Genomic DNA, 23,656 nt, shown 5'->3' with positions numbered 1-23,656 from the left:
AACATTTTCAGAACATAAAAAGATAGTTCTTCACCCCTTTTGCAATAAAGATATTCTTAATGTACAAACCACGAACACTCCTTCAACTGGACCCAAACCTTACTAATGGGATAATGGAGAACAATAGCCGTAAGTTCAGCAATGGATGCCAACTACTGACTACTTGGTGACATAAGCACTTGGAGTTGGAGGGATGGAATTTGGGGGTGGTCCAAAGTTCATGTAATGGTGAAGTGGGTGAGGAACACCATACAGCGTGTGTTATTTGTCAGATATATAGGCATAGTAAGTGTTGTTTCAGTCATATAATTTGTGTAATGACCCACACTCCATAGCTAGCACGTGATGAGTCATCTCACGTAACCTTCGACTCTCTTAAAAAAACAAATTGAACCAATGAGGAAAGGGTACGACTCTTCTCACAATATTTTTTTTTGTTCATTCCTAACAAAATAGTGTAACGTGAGTTACCTCACGCTGAGAATAGCAATTTTGTGTTGGAAATTAGCAAAAAATATTGTGAGAAAAACAATTTACACGAGGAAAGTAATAAAAACAAAATTAAAAATCACACAATTGGACTCTCTAAAAATACAAACTGTACCAATGAAAACTAAACTAAAAATAACATAACTAAGTGTAATGTTGTCAAAACTAGGGTGTAAAAAACTCGGTCCGATCCTTTAACCCATAAACTTTAGATCGGGTTTGACCTGATTTAGATAGGAAAAAGAGACTAAAATCGGGACAAAAGATAGGACACAATAAAAGTAGAATAAAATTACCCTTTAGATTTCCATTTTTTCTCCCAACCACCTTGTAAAGAGTAAAACATCTTGAACGACAGTTAACTTCATTGAATGACTTTTAAATCGGTTAAATCAATTTAAAAAGTGATTGAATCAATTTAAAAAATGTCGAATGATATTTAACCCGTTGGAGTGTCCACTGGTGAAGGATAAAAGTGAAGTAGATATAATAGTCACAAGGAATGAGAGTTTTGAATTGTGACCCTTTTAAAATTTAATCATGTACTTAAAAAGTAATTCTCAAGTTGAAACTTGGAAAAGTTAAGTTAAAAACAGACTTCAGAAAGTTCTGAAGTGTTAGTACAAAAACAATAAACTAAATGTAAATAATTGTGTGTATGTTGCGTTTCCTATAAGTAAAGAGTATAGAGAAGAGAAGAAGAACACACATAATTTATAGTGGTTCACCCAATGTGGGTTAGTCTACTCGTCACAATCTTGTAAGAGTTTCCACTATGTTGTTTGATATAACATCTTAATTCCTGCATTGTACAACTTTGTTCTATTGGAACAATTACAACCTGTATTCTCTAAACTTCAGCAGGCAGTGGCGGAGCCAGAAAATTTATAGAGTCTCGGCAAAATAAAACAATGATAAGTTTAACCTACGGAAAAAACCGTTGGTAAAGCTGGAAAACATGCCGTGACAGTCATTTGGCAATGACAGACGGATTTAGCTACAAATGTTTTTCCTATAATGACGGATTTTGGCCGTCACAAAAAATCAAATTTGTTGTAAATTTCTTGTAGTGATACAAATAAAATATGGGCAGTGGCGGATCTTGATTAAATTTTATTGGGGGTGCCAAAATTGTATATAATATATATAGAACCGTTTCATAAATTTTGTTGGGGGTGGCAAAATTGTATATAATATATATAGAACCGTTTCAATATCAAACAAGAATTGATTAGTAGATAAAGTGGTTAGTTTCTTTTGATTTTAGTACATGGACACTTTTTTAATAAAATATTAATATTAAAAATATAGGAGAAATACTAAAAAGTAGAGACAATTGGACTCGAATTAGAGAAATCACAATGAAATGAAAGCACACTCACCATTCCACTCCAACTAGGGAAACTTATTGATTATTTATGCCCAATATAATATATATAGCAACCATGGGGGATGACATGACTCCCATAGATTCCCAAAGAGATCCGCCCCTGAGCATGGGTTGAGCCCGGGCGCGTGCCCAGGCTAGTTGGGTGGTAAATCCGCCCCTGTCAGCAGGCTCACATCTTTATTTCAAAGAAGAATATTTTTCCTAAATATAAAAAGATATGAAACAACACTTAAGACTTTTTAAATCAATTAAAAGTAATTGAATCAATCTAAAAAGCATTAAACGAGAGATCAACACTTAAGTATCCCTCGGTGAAGGATTAATTTTTTTTTTGAAAAGTTTCAATTCAAGGGTAACTTTCAAAATAGAATTATGTCAGGATTATTCTTCGAGTTACCCTTCCGTCCCACATTTACTAATGGACAAAACCATTTTATATTACTACGAGTACTTTCCATATGAATGATAATAACTTTCCACATTCAATTGACTAAGAGATAAAAATGTATCCAAGACGATTTCTTAAAATTTTCATGTAATTGGATATATTTTTCAAGTGAATCCATAACCACATAGCTATGGACCACCAAAGCACTACGAGTGTACGAACGAAGTTCTATTACTCCTTTGATGATCATAGTTAGGGTGTCTTAGGGACCCTATATAGTGTCAAAATTGTCCGAATAGGGAAAGGGACCAGTCACGCTTTCAAGGGATGGCAATTTTGTTGTAGTTTGTGACATCATGCTTTTGCAACAAACAACTAGTTGCATGATGTTTTTTATTTTCAACGTGGAACACAACATCGTGTCTGTGTCACGAATGCACACATTAATTTTTTTAGGGTATGAAATGAAATTGCACATTTTTATGAGATGTTAATTTTTTTTTTTCTTAAATGAATTTTGGTACACGCAAGATTAGTTTAAGTCTCTAGATTTTGACTGACTTGGATCCTTATAATAATTGTGAAGACACTTTTTGTTTTTGTCCACTAGAGCAGACCAGCTATGAATCTCACTCACTTCCACATGCACACCTGTCTTCCATGGATTCCAAGGCAAACACACTGCTTATCATCATCATCATCCACCAACAACAAAAATTCCAGGTACTTGTTGTTCATCTTCAACCTCTCACTGTTATTTCTTGCTGATTTCTCTTATATGTGGATTTTTTATGATGTTTACATAAATCAATTATGGAAATGGATGTACATAATGTGCAAGTAGTTCGGTGGTAAGAGTTTGACCTTGTAATTTCAAATTTCACTAGTTAGAGTTCAAATTTTATGAAACAGTTGTAAAATAGTCATTAATGTCACTTTAATTAATAGTAATTTCTCATTTTACTAATATTTTATGTTACTTAACATGGTTTATTATTGTTGTTTTCAATGGATTTGGATATTCCCATTGTTGAGTTAGAGATTTTGACCCATTTTTCCACTGTTGCTGAGTGATGAATTAGGTTTTATATATTTTGAATGAGTTTGTTATTTGAATCATTCCTTTGTTTGATTGCGGGTGATACTTCACAGGAGGTTTACGCCCTGTCGCTTCAGCTGGCTCAGTTCTTCATCATTACATGGGCATGGTATTAGATCACAAAAGAAAGGTGAGTTGCATGAGTTAAGAGAAAACATTGATAGAGTTTCTCTGTTCAGTTTTTTATTAACAGCTTAAATAATGTTCTGCTTTATTTAGACATACAGAACCCTAAACCTGATAACATTGAGTTTTTGTTTGATAAGTGTTATTGACTTACTTGTTTATCATGAACTGTTTGTGTACCTATTTAAAGCAATACTTTTCGCTTTATTAGTACCAAGAGCTAATCCCAATATCACTCGACTCAACCAAACTTATTTTTCAATTCTTGTATAAGCTATAATAGCCTGTATTTGACTTTTATCTTTACAAAAGAAAAAGTCACTTATCTCGTGATATGAATTACTGTTTCAGTGGTTTGTCTCAAGCTTGTATACTTCGAGTTCATCTGTGATTTTGGAGTTCATCTACCTATTTCCATTACCTGATCACAATTTTAACTTATCTATTGTGCCCTCAATCTATCAGTTCATGTAATTGACAGATAAATTCTTTCTTTTTCTTTCTTATTTCTGTTTACATCCTTTTTATTCGTCCTCTATAAGTTTATATGGGAAAAGTCTATTGCATTTTTTATTTTTTTTTGGTAAAACAAGTCTATTGCATTTGGTTTAATAAATTTAATAATTGTTTTTTGACTAGTAATAATTTGTTAATAATCCTTTCCCCTTATTCTTGTGTCTATGAAATTGTAAAAGGAGTGATCTAACTGGCTTCAGATTCTAAGTTTTCAAAATGCATGGATAAAATAACAAGTCTTAAATTGTCTGCATTTGTTAGATCTTGTATTGTCACGATCTTCTCCTGAATGGATATGCAGACTGTTACTGTCACCTTTTTTTCTTCAAAATATATTTTTAATGTATTTGTTTCATTACATAACCTTGTATCTGGAGGTTTGATCTATAATCAGCTCTGACTATTTTAAAATGCTCTTTTTCTATTGGAAGAATTTAATTCTGTTGTTACCATTTATTAATATTTCCTTTTGTTGCTTTCCTGTCATTTCCCATGATAGATGATGCTCTTCATTGTTTGATTCGAAATAATTTCTATGATTTGATTGTTCGTTCTTTACCTAAAACAACTAAAAGCTTAATCGATGAAAACACTGTAGGGAGATGGGAGGTTGATTTTCAAAGGCCAGCTTTTAATTCCAATTCCGAAAGTAGTGAACATGTTCCAGAAAATGTGAGCACCAATTTCATTTGGACAGGGAAAAATAATAGTAGCTCTCCGGTAAGAAATGTGTGGAAAAGTTTGGATAAAATGTACAAAAGTATTGATGGTATATGTAGTTGTCCTATTTTCTTTGAATTCAGTGCACATTGTTTCTTCCTTTAATGTTTTATGTTCAAAATTCAAATATTTTGGAGCAATGGATGTATTATTAAACTTTGCAGTGTTTATTATTGTTTGCTAAATCTCTCGAAATGCCGCATGTGCTACAGGGTCGACAGGCTAAAAACATGATAGAGTACTTATCGTTGTACTTTGTACTGAAACTGACACATACAAAGTTTGTTGGTCTGATGATAAATGTTGTCCAAGCAATAGTTCGATATGTGCCTCAGACTCTTGATGGAACAAGCTTGGCACTTGCTTGTGTTTCTAATGCCTTGAACACACCCAAGCCACTTAAATTAGACGTCTCCTTGCCTTCTTTTCATGATATTAGATGGAGCTTAGCGCGGTTGTTTTTCTTATTTAACATACAACTCGAGAGAAATGTTGCCACGTAAGTTAATCACTTCATTGCTTATTTGGATTAGAACTTATCTATCTGTTGGTTATTTAATTTATAGATTTTAAGCTACTCTTGTTGTCTGGAATCTTCCAGGTTCTTTTTGGTGCTCCTTATAGCATGCAGCTCGTTTGTTTTCATTGGAGGTTTCTTGTTCTTCAAGCTAAGGTAATCATAGATAAATGCACTCTAATAAAATGTTAACCTATTCTTATTTTGTGGTTTCCTTATTGTAAATGGAATTGTCTTTGTTCCCCAGAAGCCTTGAAAAAAAGGAAAAGAATTTTTAATATTATTTTTTTGTTGAAAAAGAAGAATGCGAGAAAGTATGTGTGAATCTGTGTGGATTAATTACACACTGAGAATATTATATATACTTAAAAGCTATAAATACAAGGATGTATAGTTACACTACTTGCATTATTTTCAACTCTACCTCTCAAGATGGAGCATAAAAGTCTCGTGTGCCAAGTTTGATACACGTATAACTGATATGAGAACCACTTAATGACTTTGTGAAGAAACCTAGCTGTTGATAATTTGAATTTATGAAGGTAGTGGTAATATATCGAGATAAGATCTTGCTAATGAAATGACAATCTATACTGAAATTGATACCCCGTTAGTAGGAGAGCTTTGCCCCATTTGCATTGATGTATCCCACAGCTCGCTTATGACCTTCATCTTCATACGAGAGACCATTCCCTGTGTCTCCCTTAATATATTTCAGAATGTGAATTACTGCATCTCATTGTCCTACACGAGAAGAATTAAGAATATGGCATGCTACGCTAACTTAAACGAAAATACTTGGACGAGTTACAGGGAGATAATTCAGTTTTTCAATCTGTCTTCTGTATGTCTTTGGTTCGTAAGTGGCTTTCCCTGACGAAGCAAAAGTATGGTATTGGGATCCATAGGAGTTCTGATAGACTTTTCATCCATCTAGCCTTATTTCCTCAAAATGTTCATTGCATACTTCCTCTGAGAAATCGCAATGTCATTTTTGGATAGTAATGAAGTGTGCCAAGATATTTGTCTGAAAAAATGACACGATGTTGCTTTACATGTGTGCTGCCACGGTGATCATTACTTGTTACGACAATTTCGTCAACATACACACCCAAGTAAATGCACCGTACAACTAAATGGAGATGGAAACTGAGTGGTTACCCTCACTCTGAGTCATACCAAATTGCGAAATCACAATGCTAAATCTGCCAAAACATGTCTTAGGAGATTGTTTGAGATCATATAAAACTTGTGGAGTCGGTAAACTAGTCCTGAAATCTCCCGTTGAGCAAAAAATCCAAGATATTGTTCTATATAGACCCAACCCCTGTTTCCAAGAAATTATTTCTATCATTTTTTTATTATTAAAATTGAATCTAGTGGAACTTATCCCCTTCTTTATTTTCTTTTCTTCTTTAGTTTGTTACCAGAGTCATGGGATCATTTTTATAGCTCTCTTTGCTAACGACCCAATTAGACCTCGGCAGCTTAATATTTTGATTTCAGTGCTTCTGTGCTTATATATGTTTGTTAATCTGGGCCATTATTAAATTATCCAGGAACAATAAACAATCACTGGAAGAATGTTTTTGGGAGGCATGGGCATGTCTTGTTTCATCATCTACTCATTTAAAAGTATGTTCGGTTTATTTTGGACTTCATAATCTGGTTTTGCTATCGAGTCCTTTCCAATTGCTTATAAACACTTTCTGCGAAACCAAATGACATACATTTTGTTGGCCTGCAGCAACCAACACGTATTGAGCGTGTTATTGGCTTTGTTCTTGCAATATGGGGTATATTGTTTTACTCTCGTCTTCTAAGTACCATGACTGAACAATTTAGGGTAAGATCTGAATGATTAAGCATTCCTTAAACAATATTTTTCTTTGTATGCCAACAATTGAATCTTCACAACAGAGTAATATGCAAAGGCTCAGGGAGGGAGCACAAATGCAAGTTATGGAGACCGATCATATCATTATCTGTGGGATGAATAGTCATCTTCCTTTCATATTAAAGCAGCTAAATAAGTATCACGAGTTTGCTGTTCGCCTAGGCACTGCTTCAGCTAGGTAAATATTTCATAAAAGGCAGTTACTGATTTTTTCATCTTGTGTTTTGATCGCTGGATTCTGTAATATGTCGTTTCATTTCTATGCAGGAAACAAAGAATCCTTCTTATGTCTGATCTTCCAAGAAAACAGATTGATAGGATAGCTGACAGTATTGCTAAAGATTTGTATCATATTGATCTCCTTAGCAAGAGGTATCGACGCTGGGTAATTTCCTTCTTTTGTCAAACGGACTTTTGTAAAAATACTATTATATTCCTTTGCTTAGGATTGCTTACTGTGTTAGGATGTATATTTGAATAGAACAAGGACTATTATTCTTTTAGTCGATTAGTCCATTAATTAGATTAGTCATATGTTTAGTAAAGTAATGAATTATAGTCATTTGTTTAGTTGATTTAGAAATTCATTTTATTGCATGCCCTCATAATTGAAATTTCTGCTTTACAGTTGCACCCTGAGTTTAACAAAATCATTTGAAAGAGCAGCAGCAAACAAAGCACGTGCAATTATTATACTGCCAACAAAAGGGGATCGGTAAGTGTTGATCTACTTAAATTGCTAATGGTATAGGTTGTTATAATTCTGTTTGAATTGAAATCACTTGACTTATTTTCTTGAATTTATATTATTGAAAGTGCGTTAGGGTGTCAACTGATGTTAGAGAAAATTGCTATCAGTAATCGTCATCAACATCTAAGTCATAGGGGTTACTAGTTTTAATTTTAATTACTAGTGCCTGCTTAAGTTGTTATGGAGATTTTAAAATGGGTGAGAAAGAGAGGAGAGAGGGAGGGAGGGAGAGATAGAGGGACAGCTGAAAATTGGAATCACTAATCCGAATGATCGGTCTCCATGAGTATGAGTTAATATGTAGGAGAATCTGGAGAGAGATATATAATTTTATTCTCCATGAGTATGATTTGATTTGATTTGCAACTATTTCAGATCATTAGTCCTAATTATTGGGACAGGATTTATTGTAATTTCTTCTATATAAACAGTCTTAGACTGTAGCTTCTATTACTTTTTAGTTTCTGTATCATGGCAGCAGTTCTAAGTTATTCAATCTAGGGAAACCTACCTCTCCAAGTGACTTCACTGCTAATATTCGTTGGTGTAACTGAGAAAAATTTTCGCCAACTTTTCCATCCATCAACTAATTACTTGCCTCGTATGATTGGTTAGTTCCATAGATAGCTCGAGTAGTTTTAACTTTTACTAAATTTGAATTTTACCATATGCTGAATTTCACTTTGATAAGGTTTACTGATTTCAGATCCTTTATATTGTTAGGTTTGAAGTTGACACAGATGCATTTCTTACTGTTTTAGCCCTTCAACCAATTCCAAAGATGGATTCTGTCCCCACAATAGTTGAGGTTTGTTACTCATAAGCAGCTATGTGAAACTAAAAACAAAATAAAAGATACAGAGAATAAAACTATTTGATGTTTTCTTAATTGATATATGTAGGTTTCAAGATCCCAAACATGTGACTTGTTGAAGTCAATCTCAGGGTTGAAAGTATCTCCAGTAGAAGATGTTGCATCCAAATTATTTGTTCAATGTTCTCGGCAGAAAGGACTTATAAAGATCTACAGGCACTTGCTAAATTATCGAAGTAATGTATTTATGCTTGTGTCGTGTTTCTAAAGATTGCATGTTTACCTATTTCCTAGATTTTCTATTATGGTATTTATATATGATTTCTAGATGCTTTTTTAAATAAATTATTCATTCAATTTTGGTACCGGATGAGTTGGTTTTACACTGAAGTAGATTGAGATTTTTTGTCTTACATTTGAAAATCAGTTAAAACTTTTATTCATTTTTCTTTTGTTGCCCTACACATATCTATTCGTGTTTAATTTTTTATTTTTTTTACTTCTGCTCGCAGAAAATGTGTTCAATCTTTGCAGCTTGCCTGATCTTGAAGGAATGACATATAGGCAAATAAGACATATATTTAAAGACGTAATTACTTTATTCAAATGTAATTTCTTGACTGAAAATTCCATTCATATAATTTTACATTAATGCTGTCTATATATTGATATTATTTCAGGCTGTTGTATGTGGTCTTTACCGGAATGGGAAAATATACTTCCACCCAAATGATGATGAAATTCTGCAGATAACTGATAAAGTACATTGACTTACAGATTACTTATATTTATATCATATATGTTGTGTCTACCTTTTATCTTGGATTTTCTAAATTCATTTTTCCTCGTTAGGTATTGTTCATTGGATCCCTTCAGAATACTAATAAGCCACAAGTTATAACCACAAATGGGAAAGAAGGAAAAGATGGAATTAATAACAATGAATTACTTGAAAAAGATTTTGATTACGCCATCGAATTGAGTAAAGTAAGACTTGCAAATATTGTAACACGTCCTAACAGATCAGGTTCCAAGGTATGACTTCCTGTTCTGTGCTGTATAGATGTTTTCAACGACTGTTATTCCGAGGGTACTATTTGAAATGCTTACCGTTATCACTTATCAACATTTAGGCATCAGACGGGAATGTAGGACCAAAAGAATGCATTCTTTTACTTGGGTGGCGACCTGATGTTGTAGAAATGATTCAAGAGTATGAGAACTATCTCGGTCCTGGAAGTGTTTTGGTATGTTTATGTGTTTTGGAATCTTTTTTCATACACACATTTTTGGGAGTGTATACTTGAATCCGTAAAACCTTGATCGTTCTTCCTCTTGGTCCACAAAACAATAATAAAAATATACATCTACTACTATTTGCTATATTTACATGAACCGAAAATGCAATATCCTACCACTTAGATACTTAGGCTTTGTTTGGGAGTTTGGAGGGGAAGGGAGGGGAGGGCTTTGGGGGGTTGGAAATATATAGAAAAATGGACAAAAAAATTCACATTTTTTGAAAGAACAGTTTTTTAGAGAATGATAAACTAATACTTATGATTAATATACTTTTAATTTTAAGAATATTATAACAACATAGATTTGATTTAAAAAATTCATATAAACCCTCCATAACCCCCCAAAACCCTCCCCCAATACAATTTTTGAGTTCCCCCAAATGAGGGGGATTTTTTATTATGAGTAAAAAATTAACCTCCAAAGCCCTCTCCTCCCAATGTCTTCTATTTCTTCCACTTGCTCCTTCATTTTTTCCAAAACCCTCCCCTCCCAACTCCCAAACAAAGCCTTATGTTACTGGTATAGATTGATCTTAATTCTATACCACCAGAAGATTCATGACATTGGTGATTGTGTAGGGTTATTTTTCAAGATTATATATGCATTCACTTGAAGTTCAATACTTATGGTTTCTGGCCATAATAATATGCAGGAAGTTTTATCAGAAACGCCATTAAATGACAGGATTATTAGGGAAAACATCGCTGGTCATAGCAAACTCAAGAATGTTCGAGTTTCTCATAGGGTATTGTCTCATGCAATCAATTAATGTGCTGAAATTTCTTTTTAATTTGTTTTTTCATTTGATATGATCTTTTGCTTCTTTTGGATACTATAGATTGGAAACCCCATGGACTATGGCACCTTAAAGGAAACCATCTTGAATATTCAGACTTCATTGAAGAAGGAAGATATTCCTTTTTCAATTGCTTGCATATCTGACAAAGATTGGCTTCTTGGAGGTAATTACGCACACAAAAAATTGTAACTGAAAATGGCATGTCGCTGACTTTTGTTTTTGCAGATACATCCAAGACAGATAAGCTATCTGCTTATTCAATCCTACTTGCAGAAAATATCTGCGACAAACTTGGAGTCAAGGTGATATTTTTTTTGTTATGATAGGAATTTTTCATTTTGGAAATATTACTAACTTCTTCCCTAAGTTTATGGCCCTCTTGAGATTTTTTCTTGTCTTCTTTTTATAAGACCCTTTTCAAATTTTCAACTACATTAGTTACTTATTTACCAACATACTCCTAATTATGCCACATGCTTTTCTGCGACCTATAATAAATACTGTGATAAAGAAATGTAAACCAATTCTTTCTCGTGAAGAGTAAGTAAACTGGTAAAACAATAGCAACTGTGAATAAATTTAGTACTACTATAAACTTTCTTAATTCCTATGATTTAGTCAACAGAGTCCTATACTTAGGGACGGAGTAGAAGTTTTAGTTTGACTTGAGAGGATAATCATCGTTGGATTAAATTGGCTGTTATGTAGGTACAAAATCTAGTTGCAGAAATTGTTGATTCAAAATTGGGGAAACAAGTAAGTCTCTTGTCGTTTTGGGTTTGATTTTGATCTCAAATTTTAGATTGTAGAATGTTTTGATGACGGTGATTATATTATTTATAATGCTGCAGATTACTAGAATCAAGCCATCAGTGACCTATGTTGCGGCGGAGGAAATATTGAGCCTTGTAACTGCTCAAGGTCATTAATCTTTTTCCCTCTTCTCGGTTGAGTTTTAGCTTTTAATTGTTGCAGTATTTCTTTTGTTGTGAATGATTTTTTATTTTTTTTTAAACTTGAAATCAGTTGCCGAGAATAGTGAATTGAATGAAGTTTGGAAAGACATACTAGATGCAGACGGTGATGAAATATATGTGAAGGTAATATCTACTCATGTTGTGATTGTGGCTGTTTATTTTTTTGTATGTAATCATTGCGACCGAGGAATGTTGCTTTGTTGATATCATGCCTCTCTTTGGATGTTTCCTAGCATGAAATTTCGTGCATGAATTTGATAAACCTTACAAAATGAATAAATGATAAACGACAAATTAGTGAGGGATCTATATAATTTATCAAAGAGACTCATTCCCAAAATAGTTAAGACTCATTTCAATTTCAACTAGCAAGTGTATGTTTGGAACTTACTGTGGCGAACATAATTTTGGGAAAAACACTTGCAAAGCTCCAGACCTAGAAGGAATAATGGTGATCCTTTTACAGCTATGCTTCAAATAAACATTGGCTTGCTTCACATGGTTTACCAACTAGGGAGTAAGTATGTATTGTAGCTGTTGCAGCATTGCAGTTAACTCAAGGTTTATTTTTTCTTATTATACAGGATATTAGCCTTTACATGAAAGAAGGAGAGAATCCATCATTTTCAGAGCTTTCTGAGAGAGCATATTTAAGAAGAGAAGTAGCCATAGGTTATGTGAAGAAGAACAAGAATGTATGACAATTGCTTGCAACTCAAGTTTTATTTTGAATAATAATCGGTTAGAACATGTTACTAATAACTTTTCCCATTTTCAGGTAATCAACCCAATTCCAAAGTCAGAACCCCTCTCTCTTGAATTGACTGACTCATTGATAGTCATATCTGAGCTGGAAGGTGAACAGCCGGTCATTTTGTAATTATGCTGAGAATAATTTAGGAAAATTCTGACCCCCAAAATTTGGTTATTGCATTGGGGTGATTGATTGCTAATATTGCTGTTCTTATCTCTCATCTTTCATGTCTATATTATCTCATCTTTTTTCAGAATAAATTGGTGAAAAACGATGCTTAAATGTAAAATATGTAAATGGAATTTAATTTACTTTCTTGTACTGCAAAAGAAAAATGCAAATAAGCAAGAGTCCCTAGTTCAATAATGTTGTGAACATTTTATTTTGCTGCATGGTATCGACTTAATTTGTATATAGGATCTAAATGCTATAGTGTAAATATTTGTAACACTATCTAGTGTCTGTCAACCAATCACAAATTATGTTAAGGACCTGTTTAATGGCTTATTTGAGCTTATGTACTGACATAACTACTTGTAAAACTGTTTGGGATAATCTATGAAAATAGCCTCTCAGAGACGGCTCATGAAAACAACTTATGGCTTATTCCACAATCTCTTGGTTTTGGCTGCCAAAGATTCAGTACAAGATCTTTGCGGCTTTCCCATCATTACCGAATAAGGTAATGTATTCAATGGTCTGTCACATACAAATGAATAGAGATCAGTAGCGAACATCAAATTTATCATCCCATCAAACACAAAAATTAGCATATCAAACCTGGTAATCCGTAATGCTTCTGTTACATCAAGCTCGGACTTTGTTTCATCTGAACTATCCTTTTTCTACCATGTATAATTCACAATACTTTTTTGAATTTATTTTGTGACCACAGTTTGAGGTGAGGAATCAGAATTCGTTATTTCTTTAGGAACAAACCCAAGTGGATTATGATACTCCATCATCCTGCAAGTTTGCAGAACTGTATCTTCATTAATAGGTTTATTCGGATTCTCATCCGTAAATCAACATTAACATAATGAACAACCACATAAGATAATGGTTTTTTTTGTTTTTGTTTTGAAAGAACATAAGATGGTTAAAAAATAAAAATAAAAATTTTGAACTTGAATCGGTGGGGTGCGCCGGCCTTTGCAATAGTGCAGAGCATAAGCGACACTTGAAAAACCCAATAGCAAGCTATTGAAATGGCCTCTCCCCCTTAAAAAAGTAATTTAATATCGTGTGACTCATTGAGCCACATATCAGATATTAAACTGATAAGAACAGATACTACACTTGATCTTAGCCAAAAGGCCGAGAAAGGTATGAGTTGAAAGATGGACTCACTTATGCTTTTATATATCACCTCCCTTCACTTGCTTTCTTGAACAACCGATGTGGGACTTTTTTGAAACAGGGTTGCATGTTAAACTCTCTTCCTAACACTTTCTTCCTCCTTTGTTTTCTTTATTCTTAAAACATTATCATCAATCAGAGTAGATACATACACATAGTCCATCATGATGAATTGCCAAAAATTAAATTAATATTCTTGTCTTACAGCAAAATATCATGATCTGATTCTTATCTTATCCCTTGCTTTTGTTGATGGACTAACCGGGTAAGGCTATTATATCTTTCATCTTTGTGTTCATTCATTTGTTTTGAGTGCCACAGTTGTGCGTGTCTGTTAGAATTATATGCCAAAATACTCTTAAGAATTCAAACTGCGATGTAGTAGGATCACTACAGACAGCTATTGTTTTATGGAGTTTTTAATAACGTAGACATTTCGGCAATTTAAAACTTATACAGTTTTGGTTGATCAATTTCAAACAGGAATTTATTTGAAAAATCAAGTTTCTGCAAAATAATTTATGCCTTTGTTGCAGGTTAACAATTTATTTCTTGTGATTTTTTTGGTGGCTGAGCCCTCCTCAGAGATCAAAATTCTGCTAAAGGGTCGAAATAGAAATGGCTATTCAACTTAATTTAGCTGCATTGTTGCATTTACTTTTTAGTTTATAAACTAATGGACTAATCATATTGGATAGTTTATACTAGTTCTAACAATCAGTATAAACGGTTTCCCAGTCGTCAATATTTCATAGCAAGTCGCTGCAGTTGCACCACTTCTAGAAACGATCAAGTCAAGTCTGCAGCATCATTTGCAGACATTAGAAAAGGATAAAAATACAGCAAAGAGAGAAAGGACTAAAATGCAGCAAAGTGAAGCAAAGGAAATAATACCTCTTCTGAATTGGAAACAAGGATGTTCTTCTCTAGAGGCCAAGAAGTAGAACTGGTGGATATTATTACTTGTATTTAAAGTTACACAGACACACACACACACACACACACACTCATTTAGAGGCCTTTTGATCCTAGAATAAATAAAAGATCATATCCTAATATATAGAAGCATATAAAACACCACATATCCTTAAAAAGAAAATGTGGTTTACACGTTTATCTTTATTTTTGTTTGATTGATTTTTTTATTATGTTAATCCGGTTCTCATAAAATGGGGTGATAATCTGAAATTCAATAGGATTATAATAGCGAGTGTAAGGCACACATTTGGATGATGAGAAATTACATGATAGTTTACCTTGATGTTGTCTTTATACAATTGTATGTTATAGATTATGTAAGTTTAAATTTAAATTTGAAAAGAATTAAGTTGATATGGGTAAATTTATTATTTATCCAAGAATTTTTTTTCACTAAGAAGTAGTTATTTGGTAGTTAAATTTGAAGTGCTATTTATATAAAATTAACACATGATTGTAAATTGCACCCTCAATATTTTGAATTAACGAAGGTTCATTTAATTATTAAAAGAATGACTTACAATAAAAATTGTAAATTCAATTGATATTATCAATATGACGATCTCTTTGATGAATGATATGTAAGTACCTTTATAGTTATTCTTTGAGATTTGAGCTAAGCTATAATTTCAATAGACCTGTTAAACACAACTCACCTAAACTATAATTCATTAAAAAAAAACTAGAACTTAAAATATATTATACCAAAAATTTTATAAAATTTAAACTTAAATTCGGAAAACATTGAAAGAGTAGTTAATTGATAAAATAATCCAGATATAATAAGGGAACTTTTACGGTACACTCACAAATTGAGGTATATTGGCACTCTCACTTTATAAATTTATAAATTAACGATCATTTTATGAAATAAATAGCTATTTGTCAATATTATATTTTAGAAAACATCATTTCATAAGGAAAAAACGTCATTTCATTATTTATAATAATCATATTCTTTCTTATGAGTAATAAAAATTCAAAAAAAGTCAATTTTACGTTTGTCGACGTTTTTGGTAAATAGGATTTAAGTATTATAATTGTCAATGATAGAAAATGATTCTTTTTCTTCAAAAAACAACTAATTTAATTATTAATTTAAATATTTGGTGCACCAGTACACTCAAAATTTTGAATGTACCATAAAATTTGCCTAATAAACATAAATTATACTCCAAAAAAAAAAAAACCAAACACACATGCAATTCCACAAAGTAAAATATTTAAAAAATGTAAAAAAAGAAAAAAAAAATTAAAAAATAGATAAAGATAAGAGGATTGGGAGGGAACGGTAACTGCTATGCTATCGCATAAAGGGATAGATAGAGAGAGCAAAAACACATTCATTCATTGTTCCATCGAACCCAACCAGCCAGGTTCGTTTCTTCTCTCTTCCTTCTCAACCTTTTCTTCAATTTCAAAACACTCAAAAATAGTTTAATATGTTATTGTTCATTCGAATTCTGGGTTTCCTTGTTCTTGAATTATGATGTTATTGTTACTTGCAGGTGAAAAATGGTGGTGAGTATTCGATTAGCAAGACTTGGATGCACACACAACCCATTTTATCGGGTTGTTGTTACTGACAGCAAATGTGCTAGAGATGGCAAGAACATCGAAGTTGTTGGTTACTACAATCCCCTTGCAGGTTCAACATCAATTCTTTAACCTTATCTGTAATTCTATATGTTTTTTATGCTCAAATTTTACTTGTTCAATTTTTTTTTGTAATTTATGTTATTAAAAATTGCATTTTTATTATTTGGTGATATCCAAAGATTTTTTCTTTCATTTGGGTATACTTTATGGAGGACTAGTACTCAAATATAGTGCACTTTGTTTTGATGTTAGAGAAGATAAAACATAAGAGAGAAAGAGATAAAGATAAACATATACCGTGTTTGTATTTTGATGTTCAAATAACATAACTCTTCGAGAGAAGCACGCTTTCTTATGGCTTTTTCACTAATGAGTAGCGAGTTTATTGATATTTGCATATATAGGACTTGTTTGAAAGGATATAGAATTAATCAGTGTTGTGAATGTCTAAGAGATTTTGGTATGTAATGAAATAGTAAGAATCACTTTAGCTATCCTTATAGCTAGGGACAAAAAACACAGTTATGAGTATTGCATATAGAAGGGTCAACACCAAAAAAAAAATATTGCATATAGAAATTATCTTGAATTTTTCACTCAAATGACCATAAGGAAACACATGTTTGGATTATCAATCCTTGGTAATATCTCTTGTTAGTGGTGTTCCTTTAGAACATTATTGTATGCTTAATTTCACTTTGATTCCTTACTTGCCATAATGAATTCTGAAATTTGTTTCCTTGTAAGTTCTGAAACATGTACCTATAACCTATGTCAATCTGCCATTATTTTTTTAAAATTACAGTGATGTGATGTGACTAATGATTTACAATTACATACATGGTATGGAATTTTCTGTGTTTAAGATAGGTTCATTAACCTGATTTCTGTTCTCAGTATGGGACTTATCTGTTTGCATCTTAATGGACTTTGTAGTGACTTTTATCTATATATTAAGCGAGTGACATATTTAATTATAACAAAGTGATGTATTTAAACGGATTGAAGTCACTAGAGGTCTCATTCAAATGTTCTACTTTGTGAAGTATCATGATACATAAATTGTTATCTGCATCACTATTTTTTCTAGAAAGTGAATGATAGAGGGGTTTGGTTTTGTCATTTTTAAACACGGAGGGATTTGATTGTTTCAAAAAATCATCAATGACCAAAACTGTTGGCCATAATTCCATAATAAAAGGATTAAAAATGCAAGTTGCAAATGTCATCCCTGTTTGTTACTGTCAATTGTAATGTATACCAGTTTTGGATGAGAAGGAAGGTGATTCAAGTTTATACACATCTAATCCTTTTTTAACTTGATTTACTTTTGTACAGCTAAAGATGATGAGAAAAGAGTGAACATCAAACTTGAAAGAGTGAAGTAAGTAACTTTTATTTAATTCTAATTTATGTAGTTATTTCTACACAATTTTGGGGAAATTAGTGATAATTTTGGGGATCATCAGTCCATCTTTATGAATTTGATACGACAGAAATCTCCATCATAGTTTTAATAGCGTAACTTCTCCTCATGTTCTTTAGGTATTGGCTTTCTGTTGGTGCTCAACCTTCAGAACCTGTGGAGAGTCTTTTATTCAAGGCAGGTTTACAAGTGAAACGGAAAGGTGGACTGTCTGGTAGCTACCCTGTTGATACCCCAAATGAAGAGCAGCCGTCCAATGACAAAGAAGTTGATGGTAAACTGACACTCCTTCACTTTGATTGTGAATCTCATTTAGTATTGTTTCTGGGTTCTTTCTTTTTCTCATTTCATTTACAATTTATTTTAGGTGTATCTCCAGAAGCTGTATTTTCTATCGGCTTACAAGTTTAACTGAGGGAATAACAGACATATGTTTGGAGAAGGTGGGTTGTGTTGCGAGCTTGTCCTCCATTGCAAATCGTCAACTGTTTTTGTATTCTGAAAGTTAGTTTGAAGATGCACGTACAATATTTGATTTATTCCTCTACCTGTCATGTATGCATGCTTGACATTGCTGTCTACTCTTTAAGTCAACTTTTATGTTTGTTAACTGCTTGATCATGAGGATTCATTTTGAATATCATCCTCTTGTTTGCTTATTTATTTATTTATTTTGTTAGCATTTGTTACAAAATCGCTGACGTGTCTAACAGTGGCTGACGTGGCGTTGTTTGACGTGGCAAAACATGCTTATGTGTCCTTCCAGGCAAGATTACAGGGACCAAAATCAAAAACGAAAAATTAGAGAGGGACGAAATTAAAAATCACTAAGTTACAAATTTGAAATTAAAAATCCTTTATGTTTCCATCTTCTTCCTCTCTATTCTTCTTATGCTCGGACTCTCTTCATTGTGAAATTGTAAAGATACCATTTGTAGCTTCTGCAGACTTTGTATCGTGATTTCTCCATTCACCAAATATATACTTTCATCATTTTGAGGCCAAAACTTGTCCCATTTTTTGTCCTACGTCACATGAGTAAGTACATGTTTATGGGAGAAAATTTAAAAAAAGGTGATAACTTGGCTTTGAATTTTCTTTTTATTCTCGGTTGGCAATTCAAAATTTCAAAGTCTTTAAGAAATATGATTTCTCTCGATAAAAGAAACAAACACAGATTACTAGCCACAACAAATAACCAAATGTTGTTGTGGGAACCCTGTTCCATCCTCTCTATAGTGAACTTTGTAGGATAATAAAAATCTAGTACCTAACAACATAAATCAACACAGGTTATTGGTTTTAGTGTACTGATCAAGTATAATATAAAGAAGTAAATTATTTTCCTTTGTTTATCAATAAGTAGTTTTATGAAGGATGAGGTAGTTGTGTTCATATATAGTGTAGCATCATTTTATAATCCAACGGTAGGTCAATTCGGGAACTAGTAAATCTTAATATGCTTTTTCCGTCCTTTTTTTAGTTATCTTTACTTAAAATTAACAAGAACACAACAATTTAATTTAGCCATATGAAGGAATTTAACAAATGAATATTTGATGGTGTAATATAATATGTGTTTCTTAGAAGTTCATTGATAGAGTTATGTAGTTATACAAATTGGAGTCTAATCTTGACTTATGAAATTGCAGTTATTTGTATATAATAATTGAAGACCTTCAAACCATATTGTTTACAAATTCAATTTCTCTTATGGAGAAATCAATTAGCAAGAGATTGTAGACTTGAACAAAATATATAGTATGATATTATAGCATATGGAATTGCTTCATCTTGTAAGAGAGCCAAGGTTTACTAGTGTGTGTGTGGAAGTAGATTAATGTTTCTAATCTCAGATGCATCATGTAACTGGTTTGTTTTAATCTTCTGGTGGTTTAAGTTATGTTTTCTTGCCATTAACCTTTGATGTTTTCCATTATATTATTCTTCCTCTGCATAGTGTTTGAAAACCTAGATAATTTTCAATGCACAAATTTTGGTTTTGGTATTCAAGTTATTTTTTTGTGAAAGTATCACTGTTGGAAGTGTCACTTTAGTTCCAATGTTGTACTGTTGTTGTCGGCAAATGAAACAGAATGAGTTACCACAATGGAATGTAAGGAAATAATGTTACAAGTTCATGCAAGAAGAATATGGAAGAGAGAGGAAGAAGATGGAAAGATTTTTAATTTCAAATTTTGTTACTTACTGATTTTTAATTTCGTCCCTCTGTAATTTTTCGTTTGTTATTTTGGTTCCTGTAATCTTGCCTGAAAGGACACATAAGTCTGTGTTGCCACATCAAACAACGCCATGTCGGTCACCGTTAGACACATCAATGTTTTTGTAATAGATGCTGACGGGAGGTACGAAAATCAAAACGTTTGTAACTTAGAGGATTTGTAACACATGTTGACGGGATGGACGAAAATCAAAACGTTTGTAACTTACATGATTTGTTTTAGAACAAAAAAAGATACAGAGAATAAAACCAAAAACACACGAACTTATAGGGACGATTTACATATTTAAGCCTAAAAATATTATGTGAATAATTATCTTATAAAATGTTTTAAAAAACTGTAAATACTTCTGAAATTATAGATGATAGGTCACTACTGCAATACATTGTCATGTCTTTGTCAAATCCTAGACCTCTCTTTAGTGGTTTTTAATTTAGTTTCTTTTTTCGACAACATGTTTGTTTAGGTTATATAAAAGCATTTTGAAAAATAGTATTTTCAACAATAATAATGTTCTAAGAGAATGTTATTCGATTTTTTTTTTTTTAATAATATAACCTGTTTATTTGTAATAATGCTTATTGGCTATGTTAATACAGAAGTATCTCCTCCTCAAGAATTCAGGTTCGATTCTCTCTGATGCTCATTTGAGGGGGTTAGTTTAGCTTCTTAAAAAAAAATAAAAATAAAGTAACCTTAGCTAGAAAAAACCTTTCTGAGATTAATTCAGTAAACCAATGCCTTGAGGACATCTTCATAATCAAAGAAATATGACCCCTCAATGATTTTCTAGGATTGGAAGTCTCTTTCTCTCACAAGGGAATCCATTTGCACAAGTATTGTTCAGATATAGTATACTTTTTGATACTGACTTTCTTGCTGCCAAACCATGCTTTATAGCTTATGCCTCTTCTTTTCTGCTGCATCACCTATTTAGCTCAAAGCTTCGATAATGAATCAAATTTGGCAAGGCGATCCATAACCAGTTTTTGTGCATTTCCTGGTGAATACCATATAACTTGGTGATTTAATAAATGAAGCATTGTTTCATAATAAAGATTTAAAGCTGAATATAAAGATTTAACGGCTGCCACTTGTAAACTATAGAATGGTCTGATTCATCACATAACATTCAAAACAAAGTTCAGCACATGTCGACAAAAGGACTGATGATATAATAACAATTGATCATATATTTAGTTAATACATAAAGGATAATCCATAATTAATTATGCAAATTCATATAATTGCTTAGTTATGATAAATATTCTAACAGGGTTCACATGACATGTAATGTCTGAGCTAGAGTTTTAAAGATTATAAACAACATTGATATTCCATTCAAACAAATTCAGTTTCATCAAATGACAAACTTTGAGGTCCAAGTAGTTATTAGAGTACTGAGCACTCCAGTGAGGATTCCATAGTGAGTTTCATAGTCCTATGGAATGGTACGTTCACTTTCTTCACCATTAGAGCAACCTGACTTGACATACTGGTTTCATGGAACTTTTGCAGATATCTTCTTGAGGTGGCATTTAGCATACACAACAAACTCTTTTTGTGTATCATACAAAAGTGAACTTTTCACCATTGATATAATAGTATTTTATTCAATGGTCAAGATTAAAGATGGGTTACCTTCTTGGTGGGTTTTTGTGATACTATGTGTTATTTGCATTGTCATCCTATATTATATGTAAATTATATTTATAGAATTTTAAAAATTCACCTAAATTTGTGATGATTGTTTACTCATTTTATAAAAAATACAGTCCAAATAAAAGGTGATATTTACGATATTTACTTTAAATTTTTTGACTAAACTTAAAATTGTTTTACCTGACAAGAAGGACTATTAATTTTTTTGACAAAACTTTAATTAATGTTTGAATTTTAAAAAAATAAATAATACTATTTGTTTTCCATAACAACCCTGTAATTTTTTTTAAGGAATAAAAACCTATAATTAGTTAATTAGAATTGTAAAATTATGACGGAAAATATTGCTTCATTTAAGGATGTAATAGCACTTAAATTTACTAAGGATGTTTAGGTAGAATTTACGAATAAGAATAACAAAAAGAAAAAAGAAAGAATGAAAATGGATGAAGAAGAACAATAGGCAGGAAAAGCCCATACTGCATCCATAAATCTCAAAAGTACTTGTTAATATACATAATCACAGCCAACAATTAGTGGCACGATTTTTTCTCTAAAAAGAAGAAAAAAATGGTGTGGGGGTGTGGCATTTCTTAAAAACACTCAACCCCGTATTGAGATTTGGGGATTTTCTTCTAGATCTGGATATTAACCTTCAAATAATTAAATAAAGAAGTTTATCAATAAAAATGTAGCAAAGATCAAAAGAAAATAAAACAGAGGAGATAGATAAGAGATTGATGTTGGTGAGTTTGAGATCTAGACTTGCAGAGGTAATAATGCGCGTGATTATGCAAGTCTCGGTGGTAGTGAGTAAGAGAGAGAGTCAGAGAGATATGAGGACTGAGGAGGTGGGTGGAGGAGAGAGAAGCTGAAAATTATTTTGGACCCAATCATAATAGAAATAAGTTTAGAGTCAAATGTGTGTTAAATGTATTACCGGTTAACTTACTATTGTGGGTAAAAATTGTTTTTGGTATGATACACAAATTCATTAACTTGTGTAGGCTAAATGCCACCTCTTCTTGAAGGCATCGTTTCATACACTAAAAAAAAAAAATATATTGCATTAAAAACAGTGACTACCCATCTAAAATAAGAATTAAAACATGATAATGAATACAAATGTTTGAGAAGACGAAGAATACACAACAAAATGAATTCAGATTGAGGATAACAAATCTAACACAAAAATAGGCATGTACAAGTTTAAGTCTATCTTCTCCTAAGAAAATATTAATATTGAGTTTACTAATGTACAAGTACAAGTTTAAGTCCAAAATTTGCTCTTAACGGCACATAACTTTTCTGCTATGCTCTTTGATTTATTGAACAGATTGTCCTTGCAACAACAATACTTGGTAGCTACGATCTTGTGGAGTCTATGGAAGAACCGGAATTCAAAGCTTTGGGAAGACAAAGAAAACTCCTCGGAATTCATCGTTACACGAGCAAAGACTACAATTAATGAATGGAGTTGTATGCAAAGAGCAAAGTTACCGATGAATAATGTGGATACCTCTCTTAGTTGGAGTAGACCGCTGGAGGGCACAATCAAATGTAATGTTGATGCCGCTTCCTTCAATAATAACTCAATCATGAGGTATGGTATATGCTTCAGAAACTCTTCAGGCGTACTCACTCTTGGCAAATCCGGTTATTATTATTCCTTCACTACGGTCCTGGAAGCTGAAACCATCGGCTTGTTGCAAGCTATCAAAAGAGGCCATATCAACTGGAATGCAAGCTGTCAGGTTTGAAACTGATTGCAAATCAATACCTGATGCACTTTCTGTCAATAATATCCCTCAAAATGAATTTGTGATCTCATATCTCAATGTAAGAGCCTC

At 32.5% G+C, this 23,656-nt stretch overlaps 2 protein-coding genes and 1 non-coding gene across 4 annotated transcripts; 2 read left to right on the top strand and 1 right to left on the bottom strand.

Annotated features, from left to right (window-relative positions):
• Positions 1-2,686: 2,686 nt before the first annotated feature.
• Positions 2,687-12,931, top strand: LOC25484462 (putative ion channel POLLUX-like 2). 2 transcript variants are annotated; one of them, XM_013613298.3, is made up of 25 exons: positions 2,687-2,724; positions 2,883-2,990; positions 3,420-3,496; positions 4,607-4,680; positions 4,941-5,227; positions 5,330-5,401; positions 6,805-6,880; positions 6,993-7,091; positions 7,166-7,320; positions 7,410-7,514; positions 7,771-7,857; positions 8,617-8,701; positions 8,796-8,943; positions 9,220-9,296; positions 9,388-9,468; positions 9,560-9,742; positions 9,841-9,954; positions 10,662-10,754; positions 10,848-10,971; positions 11,034-11,110; positions 11,517-11,564; positions 11,660-11,729; positions 11,835-11,908; positions 12,370-12,480; positions 12,564-12,931. In XM_013613298.3, the coding sequence occupies exons 1-25, from the start codon at positions 2,702-2,704 to the stop codon at positions 12,663-12,665; spliced, it is 2,550 nt and encodes an 849-aa protein (XP_013468752.3). In that variant the 5' UTR covers positions 2,687-2,701; the 3' UTR covers positions 12,666-12,931. The 2 variants fall into 2 exon arrangements, with proteins under 2 accessions (XP_013468752.3, XP_024636908.2); XM_024781140.2 differs by having other exon boundaries at positions 4,607-4,728.
• Positions 12,932-13,674: 743 nt separating this feature from the next.
• LOC112418824 (U2 spliceosomal RNA) lies at positions 13,675-13,869 on the bottom strand. The gene has a single exon (XR_003008904.1). It is a non-coding gene; the product is annotated as a U2 spliceosomal RNA (small nuclear RNA).
• A 2,274-nt stretch (positions 13,870-16,143) lies between these two features.
• LOC25484461 (30S ribosomal protein S16-1, chloroplastic) lies at positions 16,144-18,560 on the top strand. The gene is made up of 5 exons (XM_013613294.3): positions 16,144-16,252; positions 16,385-16,524; positions 17,814-17,859; positions 18,021-18,175; positions 18,269-18,560. The coding sequence occupies exons 2-5, from the start codon at positions 16,392-16,394 to the stop codon at positions 18,310-18,312; spliced, it is 378 nt and encodes a 125-aa protein (XP_013468748.1). The 5' UTR covers positions 16,144-16,252; positions 16,385-16,391; the 3' UTR covers positions 18,313-18,560.
• The last annotated feature ends 5,096 nt before the right edge of the window (positions 18,561-23,656 follow it).

Source organism: Medicago truncatula, chromosome 1 (assembly GCF_003473485.1).
Source record: "Medicago truncatula cultivar Jemalong A17 chromosome 1, MtrunA17r5.0-ANR, whole genome shotgun sequence".
NCBI lineage: Eukaryota > Viridiplantae > Streptophyta > Magnoliopsida > Fabales > Fabaceae > Medicago > Medicago truncatula.
Note: the sequence above shows the minus strand (reverse complement) of the source record. Positions and strands in the feature narration are given on the sequence as shown.